Source organism: Dinoponera quadriceps, unplaced genomic scaffold, assembly GCF_001313825.1.
Source record: "Dinoponera quadriceps isolate SergipeBrazil2010 unplaced genomic scaffold, ASM131382v1 scaffold1266, whole genome shotgun sequence".
In the NCBI taxonomy this organism is placed as follows: domain Eukaryota; kingdom Metazoa; phylum Arthropoda; class Insecta; order Hymenoptera; family Formicidae; genus Dinoponera; species Dinoponera quadriceps.
In genome coordinates, this window is record NW_014555494.1 from 37,426 (window position 1) to 47,929 (window position 10,504).

Sequence of the window (10,504 nt, forward strand, 5' to 3'; positions counted from 1 at the left end):
CCCCCCCCCCCCCCCCCCCCTTCTTCTATCTCTTTCTTTCTTTCTCCTTCCGTGAATCGGAGAACAGTCGATATGATGTGCCGGGTTTCATTTTAATTATTAATTTCTCCTTCTCACCATTTCTGAGTACTTTTTCCTTTTCGCTATTGCTTTGCTGCTATAGGCTTTGCTCTTTATAAGCTTATTATTTATTATTATTTACATGAAAAAACAAAGTAGGCGTATTAACCAGAAAGGGAGTAACCAAATGCATTCTGGCTGAAGGGAACAGAATTTCTGGTTCTTATGACCCAAATGTGATTCTTATAATCTCGGAAATTCTGTTTCCTCCAATCAAAATGCATTTAATTGTTAACTTTCTGGTTAATACAACCAGATTTTTCTTCCGTGTAGGTAATAGTAAATAATAGACATGGAGAATGGCTTTATGGAGAACAAAAATTTATAATAGGACAAATTTAGTTAATATAACTAAATATTTTTTTCGTTATATTATTAATATTCGTTATATTATTAAATTTCGTGTATTATTAATATATTATATTTTCTTTATTACATTCTAACTGCCTTGCATTGCTGTTGCTTTTTTTTCTGACTGCACGCTCTGTACTGGCCTTTCAGCCGAAATTGCTTTATGTATGCCTAAGAGGATATTTGTATTCTATGGGATAATAAAACTATCCATCTTTCTGTCTATCTGTCTATCTATCTTCTCTCTCTCTCTCTCTCTCTCCTCCCAAAACTCTCGGGTGGTTTCTCGTTTTCGCATTTACAGATCATTGAGTGCGTATCAATCGTATCGGCACAGTCGCGCATCCCTCCTCCCTTCCTCGGCTAACGGATTCCTCAGCGAGAATCCAACGGCAACCATTTCCCGCAACCAGACTTTGAGTGTGTAACAAATTCGTCGTTGCCGCGCAGCGGTAGTGTTCATTTTTTTTTCAATATCGCTTCAGATTTTCGCAATATACTTCTCACGTATCGTTCCGGTATGTTTCTCTCTCGACTGACGAGACACGTGTCCGCATAGGCTTGCAGATATTTTGTTACTCCTCAGACGAAGAAGTCGCAATATAAACTGCGCGAAAAATACGCGGAAAAAATGGCATTACAACACGCATTACTGTCGGTCGTACGCTGCGTTATATAAACTCCCGACTTTAGAGCGCGCTCTCCCTCGAAACGACGTTTTTCCGAACTGCGGTCGCGATATCTCACGTACTCCGGGCGGGATTGTAATTTGAAGAGAACGTTTCGAACGCCACTTCTTTCTCCGCGGCGCGAACGTTAGCAAGAAGAACGCGCGCAATAGTTGCCCGCCGACAACAACGTAAGAACCATTTTTCACGGTTTTCCACTTTTAAATTTCATCGCCGTCATTTCGCCGATTTCTTCTTTTCCGGTTTAATTTCCGCGGTCCGCGCGAAGTTACCAACACGCACACCGATAATACACTGCGAACTATTGTTTGGTCCATCGGCTCGTTCCGACGCGGTATTTACCCATGAAAAATGTCAACGCTTTAATGGGCAATAACATCGACATTTTTTTAATACCTCTTCGCTCGTTTTTTTTTCCTTTCTTTCAAATAAACAACAGTATCAGCACCGCAATGTACATGAAAAATATCCCGCTTTTTGTCATTTTTTTTTTTACGCACGATTCGTCCCGGTAAAGTGTGCGTGTTTATTTTCATCCCTCCAAACATCCCTTTCATCTTCTCAGACATATTCTTTTAAATTTTTAATTAAAATATGTTCACTGTGAGAGAACTTTTCCATTTGTTTCTAAAGCTTGCGTCGCCCGAAATTCTTCGGTTTTCAGTTTTCGGAAAAATGTAGGATTTGTGAATGTGCATTTAAGTACGAAGAATCAAAAAGAAAAAGAGAGAGAAAGAGAGAGAGAGAGAGAGAGAGAGAAGGAGAAAGTCTATTAGAGATATGATTAACGGCGCTGTTTTCTGTTCACAGTGCATCGCTATTTCCGGCCTCGGTTTCCGCCGCGGTAGCTATCGATGTGTTTGCAAACGAGGCTTTTACTATCCGGATACGAAATCAGACAAGAGATACTACAACGGCACCGTCATCGAGGAAGAATATGAGAAATTAATGATGGTGAGTTGTCCGGAGGCAAACTAAACATGCAACGAAAAGTTCCTTCCTTTGCTTTACGCATACTCGTTTTCGCTCCGCGAAAGGATTCATGTTCTGTTCGGTGATACTAAATCTTCCCCACGGAGCTTTTCCCCGCGACGCACACAGATAGGAACCACCTTGTTATGGAAATGGAGAAATTATGTTGTTACGATGTACAGGACATTTCGCTCCGAGCTCATCAAATTTCAATATACGCGTCCGCGGCTTTAATAACAGTTTCTTTGACAAATTTGGAGTTTTTCCTTTTAGTTAAGAACCACGTGAAGTTGGTCAAAGAATCCGTTAAAATTTAACCGGGTGACAGTGGGAATACTTTGTACACCGTCGGCTATCCATTTGCATACACTTAGGGAAAATTGAGAGTTCTCAGTTAAAGAATAATTTAGGACTTCCTGTGTGCTTGAATAATTTTCCCCGATATAAATTTATCTTCGGTTTGAATTGAGACGGAAGGCTGAAGTTACGACAATCTCTCACTTAGTTAATTGCCGACACACATTTATCGTTAAAAATCCGTTTTTAATTATATCGAAGTACTTATAATTTAAATACTTGCAGATCAACGACGTGCATGATTAAATTGTAGATAAAGAGAGAAACGATATCATTATTTATTACTCTAATGATATAATATAATATAATATAATATTATATAATATTTAATATTATATAATATATAACGATGTAATAATAATAATAACACAATGATAATGTGTCTTTGGACATCCGTAAGTATAATTGGTTGTTACTTGTTACAATTGATAGAAATGAGAACAGAGTCAAACCGGAATTCACAATTAACGTCTGGTCATCCCTCACTTTTCTCTTCACCGCCTCGACAATTCTCTGTGCTTAAAAAAAAAATAGAATCCCGAAAATGAATGAATCGTTGGGCGAAACTGCAATTAAATCGTTCGTCCGGCTGCAGCGTTTCGCGACGTAACGCGCGTTACCGTGCGTATTCTATTATCACGACGGTGGAACGCCTTTTTTTCCAACGCAGTTTTCACGTCGGGCCAGCCGTCACTTCTGTGCCCGTGGGAGCAAAATGGGTATCGACAGCAAGCGCGATGGCATCTATTGTCACAGAGAGTTACGTATCTTTTGTGATTTGACGGGCATTTCCATCGCGGCTGCGCTGGTAAAACCGTTTTTCCAGTCGCGCCCTTCGGTAGGTAGGTCCGTCGCGTTTGTTGCGCGACGTTCATAATGGATCTCGTCCGCAAATTTCGTTAATAATCAGTCCCGAATATTAACGACGTGTCATCTCTTTCATGGAAACGGTAGACACGTTTTAGTTTTCTTCAGGGCACGAGAGGGAAGGAGAGAGAAAGACAGAAAAGGGAAATCCAGCGGCCACATTTTTATCACGTGCTTTTTTGTGAGACGCCTCTCTCGCCCCGTAAAACAAGCAACGAGCTTTCACTCGTCACGACGTACTTTCGAGTCGATAATCAAAACATTGATTCGATCGATCAAAGAAGGAGCAGTTAAATACTCTTTGCAGATGCTATTAGTTGAACAGAAACTTCCGTGATCGCGAGTCAAGATTTGCTCTGCTCGCAAAATTTGGACAAGTCGGGCCGGGGAAAGGAACTCGACGTGTCAAATATTTTTCTTCGAAGAATAGGAAACTCCTCGTCCCCGTGTTTCGCAGCCTCGATCGGTGACGAATTTCGAGATAACGGGTGTACGGCGCTCTACCAGTTTCCATCTCTTCGCGAAATATAATTTCGCGTTTGTCAACAGGGTGAAAGGAGCCAATATGCCGAGAACGGGGTGTTCGAATGTCTGCCGTGCGCCGAAGGGTGCGAGTCCTGCGAGGACGGCTCGCCTTGTGTGGTATCCCTCAACTGGCTGATGAGAACCGCGATACTGATCTTGGAGTGCTGCATCATCGCCTGCTTGCCAGCCGTCGTTCTTTTCACGTGGAAATACGGCCATGTTAAGGTAGGAACTACAATTCACCCCCCCCCCGCGATAGGGCTTCCTAAAACCACGCAGCTCGTGGCTTTCGATCAATTCCGCGGAATAATACCTATGGCTTCGTGCCGGTCCTTGGAAAAATAGCCTACGCAGTCGGTCTACATGTCATATCGTTTTCATGAATACAACGCCCAGTAGAGTAAAACGCCGTTTATTTTTTTTCGATTACGTCGTTGTATGTATATCACGATAAACGATTTCAGATAGACGTCGGATCGATATCTGGCAGGCATTCTAAAATCTGTTTTCCTTGTTTTACTATTAGGTGCCCGAAAAATGTGCGGATTCTTAGGTCAGAATTGAAACATTTTGAACTTTTTTTAAGGAGTAGTTTTATCTGACGAAGTACGAGTCGAAGTACTCGTAGTCACCGTTGACTTCGATGACCCTTTCCCTCGTCCGGAGCACCTTTTTGCGAGTTTGCACGCACATATCCACGCGGTTCATCATCTTCAATAACAGATGGACATCCCGAACGCGAATGTATCATTCTCTAGCGATTCCATTACCTTCCTTAAATCGCTCAAATCATTTTTGTTCTGTCAGTCCAGATCAGTTTTGTGCCGTTCTTTCGCCAACAGCGCCTTCACCACACACGCCACAAATGCGTTTTGTTGCGTTCGCCGTTGTAATTCCAAGTTTAAACTCATGAAGCAAGAAAGCACGAGTTTGTAACTTTTCTCGCTGTCGATATTTAATCTCATTTAAACGACGGAATGTTGAAACAATTGGAAGCTGCACGTCATGTATATCAACGACGTAAATGTAACTTTCTGCTGATACCAACTTCATGCATTACACGTGCGAATTACTGACTGATATCCGACTTTTCATCCGACAATTCATTGCTAAGAAGGAAACCGCACGAACTTTATCCGATACCTAATAATTGTATCTTCTTGTCTTCTTTTTAATGTGAATAACGATCCTTTTTGGCAATACGAATTTTCCAAGTTGAGAAAACAATGGTAATCAAATATATCGATTTGTATTCTTTAGGGACGATGCTACTGATATTTTCGGATAAAACACAATCTTGTTCGCGCTCGTATAAAGTATTTTAAAAATAATCCCCACACTTTGAAGGTTCGAAGGTTAGGCAAACATCGCGTGATAGGAATCGCTATGAAGACAAATGTGAAAATTCCACTTCCTTCCGAAGTATTCGCGTATATTTGTGTCGCCTACTTCACGTGAGCTACGGCACGAGTACCCGTAAATTTCGAAAATTTTGATGGCTATTAGAGTGTGTCCTAAAAGCATATAAATTTCTAGTTTGCGTGGAAGCGACATAAACTCGCGGTCCGTTACGCCATCGGCGATATCATCACAATATAATGAAGTTGAGACGAGGTTTTAACGATATTGCTCAGAGATATTAGTCAATTTGCGAAGTTAAAATGAGTAAATCGTGTGCATTATCGAATCACCAGATTACATTATTATTATTATAATTATCATTCATTAATTATTTTGCGCGGACAAGCCTCTGCGTTTTATCTCGTGCGTTTGATATGCATGAAACTACTACAATTTGGCAAATCAATTCGTTTTCGCACGAGGACTGTCCTCCGACATTGCAAGAATAACGCAATACTTATCGTCCGTCGTGCGATTTCCATTCTTAGACTTCTCCACTGCTGCGTACCACTGGCGCGATACCGACCGATTCATTTGCATGGGCGGGATAATTGGACGCCATGACAAAAGCACGGAAGTAATCGGTGTTGGTGAATGTCGCATTACAGCTAATCTTAATGGCCGATCGGATAAATCGAGGTTAATGCGTTAATCTTGTACAGCTTAGATTGCAGCCCCCGATATCGCGAGAACGGAAGGCTCTTATCCCAGGTGCAAAGCTCCGTAGATGGTGTACGAGGGTCTCTTTAAACATTATCTGATGTGCGAGTGTCTCCAGCGGCCCAATAATTACGTCACGATAACCACGTATTTTCGTGGGATCGCTTTCGCGCACCGGCATTGAGAATTATTCAAACGACGCGTTCATAACATGTGGGGACATAACTTCGGAAGATTCAATTCGGGACACAAAAATAGCGCAGAAAGTTCATACAAACATTTCGTCCTATCTGACTCTGTTTCCCTACAGTTAAGTTACTCCTGCAATGTAAACGTGGTGTTTTATTTACACGTCTGGATTGTATTTTAATTTTAATAAATATTGGATCCGCAGTTTCGATATCATACTTGGTGAAATAATCAATTAAACTGCTTTATGGCGAGGTCTGCCTGCACGATTTGACATTTACCGAGAGCTATTAAATAGTCAAGTGAATATATTTGAAAAAAAAAATTGCAGCGAAAAATATGCGTATAGCATTTACTTGTTATCGCTGTCAACGTAAAAAGGTACCCTGGCTGCAGAAATAAATCTTATGAGAGGGGAGGGGATAGAAAGAAGGATCTGGAAGTATTTTTAACAACATAACGAAAGATCGTCAGATGATTGAAAGCTGCAAGCATAAATAATAATATTAATATACTTTACGCACCAAATTGATGAGGTCCTAACACTGATCGGCAGATGTTTTAATTATTTCGGCACTTATGCAATTTTAATTCATTCCTTGTGCTCCCCTTAATTCGACGTACGATTCATCCCTATACGCGGATTCACTTAGGTGACCCTAATTTATATATAAAATGAGCGAAGTTCCTATATATTGAGAGAAAGATATCTTCAAATTTAATAAATTTTATTACATATTAAATTTAATAAATTTTATTATAAACAAATTTCATTATTTGCATACTCCAAAAAAAGGATTGTCCCGATTAATAAATACGATTGTTAGACTTTTCAACGAATATGTGTCTTTACCTTAAATGAAAGATTTGAAACGAAAGATAATTTTCTTATAAAGAAATTATTTGTTTCATTTTACATATTTATTGTAACCAAATAATATTTCATTCGGTTAAAAGATATTATATCAAGTAACAGCGTTCTTTCCATTAAATAATAAAGTTTTCTTAAATGGGCCAGTAAAATTTTTACTCAAACAAATAATATTTTGTATATGTCGTTTCTATGAAATAAATTTCGGTACATATATTGAATACGAAATTATTTTCAAATAATTTATCATGGCTTTTCATCCGGGTAATTATCGACGCGTTTTCACACTATGCATACAGTGACGGACATACGGAGACGGATAAAAACTGAGCAATTCGATCGGATGAGCATTCGGGACACGTAATGCTCTCCATTCGATAGATCCGTTTCGCGATTAAAAGATTAAGAGCTTAATTCGAGCCGGGTAATCGAGCTTTCTTACCCGTCACCGGCCGGCCGAATAAAATTGTGTCCGCGTCTGCATTAAGGGCATGATTGCGAGAAATCTCGTCGGTCGCGAGGTGTTAATTAGCTCTTCTGTGCTCCCAAACACCTTTATCCGTCCGGCTGTTCGGCTTGGGTGCGCATGAAATAGCACCTCCACTTTGTCGACAGAGCGCACGCCGCCCTTCGTCTCGTCCGGATATCAAAGAGTAACCCTGGGATCCGGCATTAATTAACGCAATATACGGCGGGGCAAGCATTCCCCGGAATTTTCGCGTGGCTTCAAGTTAGAATTCCGCCGTGCGGAATGGTGGGATTGTGAATTCAACCGGGCTGGAAGTATGAACGGCGAATATATTCGCGAGACGATTTTTTCGTGGTCCCGCTTGAGATCCTCTCGACACTGTCGGCTGACTTTCTCTCGTGAGCCTTCCGGCACACGCCATTTTTCAACGACAACGACAGTCACGCGCGCCATCAGTGAGAAATAAAGAGAAATATTTTTATATATACATATCCTTCACTGACTGTTTATTTTCACGACTTCTTTTTCCAGAATTACGGAATATATCCGACGAGAGAGAGTCGCGGGAGAGCGTTCGTTGCTGTGCGGTACGTACACTCGTGTACTGCGCGGAGCATTCGTAATTCGGGGTTTTGTCGCGTCTTCGAATCGTGTTACTGGGTTAAGGGTTGGAAAAACGTATACATCCCGTGTATACAAAACCTGACCGGCCGGGCGCTTTCAAGGGAGGCTTGCAACGTCGCGAGCGCGAAAAAGCGAAACACAAATGATTCTCACGAGGACGCGCGCTTAATTGAAAGCGGACAGGCGGAAAGAGCCCGGAGAACGCGAGAAACACGGAGGAGGCGCATTTTCGACAATAATTTCGCGGAATTTGCGACGAGCGTGTGCCCATCCCCCTCCTCCTCCCATCCCCGGTGGAATCTCGCACTTCGGGGAAGTAACGACCAGATTTTCGCGGTATACTGTCACGGTAATCCCGAAATTGGTGAGTCGTCGCGCGTCGTGAAATGGGCGTCCCCGCCTCTTGATTCCCCTCGAATGGGATCTCCGAGTCTGGAACACGCGACGTGTCCTGAGAATCCCGTGCATTAAAATCGCGCGTAGCCCTGAGCTCTAAGCTCTCTCATGAAAAACGACTCGATGCGGGGACAGGGGGGACGTGTTGGGTTGATCAAAAAGTTGGATCATTTCCGCCGCCGTTATGTTGGCTCTTCTTTGGCTGAACAGTAAAATCAAGGGAAGGAGAGCGGCTCTTTTTCAAGCAACCTAATACGGTACGGCAAAAAGCAACGGGAACGGTGATCGCGTTAATTAAGCGAGGTTTCGCGATAGAATTGGACAGTGCCGTGAATAACGAGCGACGCTTCCTCTCGTAAAAAATTAATCGCTCGGAAATTTTCCCCGCGAATTATCAAAAACATGCGTGCCGGGACTATCGCGAAATAATTAAAGAGAGGAGGCTAATGATTAAATTAGGGTTGACGTGGCTCGAGTTAACGATGTTTTAATTATTTCGCGATAGTCCCGGCACGCATGTTTTTGATAATTCGCGGNCAAACGGGCGTTGAGGAGCTTTAACGTGAGCAAATTCGGTCACACACACACACGCACACGCACGATGTCGTCCCATGTGCGAGCATCCATATTCCAGTCACGATTTACAAGCTTAATATCGCGGCGTAATCTGTCTTACGAAGTGGCAGACGCTATGTGTATCCAGATAGTGTATCCCAACAACAGTCGTAATAATCGTTCCCGTCGTAACGTGAATTATCTCGAAATCAGAATAATGAAGCCCGCGCGCGCGCGCGGGCTACACTGTATAATACCAGGCTGGTAGAATTCTCGAACTCCATCTAACTTGAAGCTTTTCCAGTAGAGACAGAAATTGTTCCCATTCGGGATCGCCTGACTGAGGAGGATCGATCGCGCGGTACCCTCAACTGGATTCGCCGTTGAGCGGTGAAACAATCGTGCTTCTTGATCGAGGGGCGTCGCATGTGAATCAATCGACCTTCGACGACGTCACTGGGCTGAATCAATACCGCGGATCGCTCATTAACGACGTATCCCGCTGGTGATGTATCAATTACCGTCGCGCCGCTCGCTTGTAACAGATATATATTCCGGGATATTCCGTTTGAGCTCGGACTCAAGTTCGGCAGCCGACAACGAGCACTCGAGTTTGTAAAGTAAGCTGCGCGATCATTTCAGCGCGTGCCGGCGCATGCGTCGTTTAATATGGAGAGTCTGCCGGTTCCCGGCCGATCTCGGAACTTCCCTATTAGAGAATTCAGACTCTTGACGGGCGTTACGACTCTACTCCCGGACGACGCAACCATTCACGACCGACGTAGGAAATTCGTCCGGCATTGCACGCGCAGGCACTTGAAGAAAATTTCACGCTTCGGAGGGTCACGATACGTGCGTCTTCGTCGTCTAAGCAACGATGATGCCTCAGCGACATCGGGGTGGCTGTTCTTCGCTTGAGAGGGTTTATTCTCGCGGATTACTCGTCTATATCGGCGAAGGGGGAGAGTTTCGCAAGCCGGAAGCTCGTCGTCTCTCGAATCGTGCGAATCGCTTCGAACCTCGCGAGCTGGTGCGCCTCAACACTCGTCGTACAAATTACTGAACAGCCTGTGTAATTCTTGGAGGAGGTTAAGAGGGTAGTTTCCAACTTTCTTTCCTTTCCTTTTTTCACCCCCCTACGCTACGTACAAGATACGAGCGCGCGGGCTCGAGAGGGGGATAGATCGCGCCGTGGAAAACGGGGTGGAACGGAAGCAACAAATAAGTCCGTCCCGAGCGCGAATGAAACAGTCGGGACACGCGAACGGGAAATTAGCTCTGCTGTGGGGGACGAACTTTAACTCACTTTATTCGCTATTATTCTCTCCTGATATTCCGCTGCGGCGGATCTTGCGGCGTTTCTCGCGCGCGACCTTTCCTTTTACTTCAGCACACGTTTCTTGCATATCGTATGAAAGTGCGCGCTGAACGAGGGGGGGGGGGGGGGGGCAGGAAAAA

The 10,504-nt window shown here is 43.3% G+C and overlaps 1 protein-coding gene across 1 annotated transcript in view; it reads left to right on the top strand.

Annotated features, from left to right (window-relative positions):
* Window positions 1–10,504, top strand: part of LOC106744491 (probable G-protein coupled receptor CG31760) — a 33,304-nt gene that overhangs the window by 1,497 nt on the left and 21,303 nt on the right. The window contains exons 3-4 of the mRNA XM_014619321.1: window positions 1,971–2,114; window positions 3,906–4,106. Of these exons, the coding sequence (XP_014474807.1) occupies window positions 1,971–2,114; window positions 3,906–4,106 (345 nt within the window). The remainder of the gene's footprint in view (window positions 1–1,970; window positions 2,115–3,905; window positions 4,107–10,504) is intronic.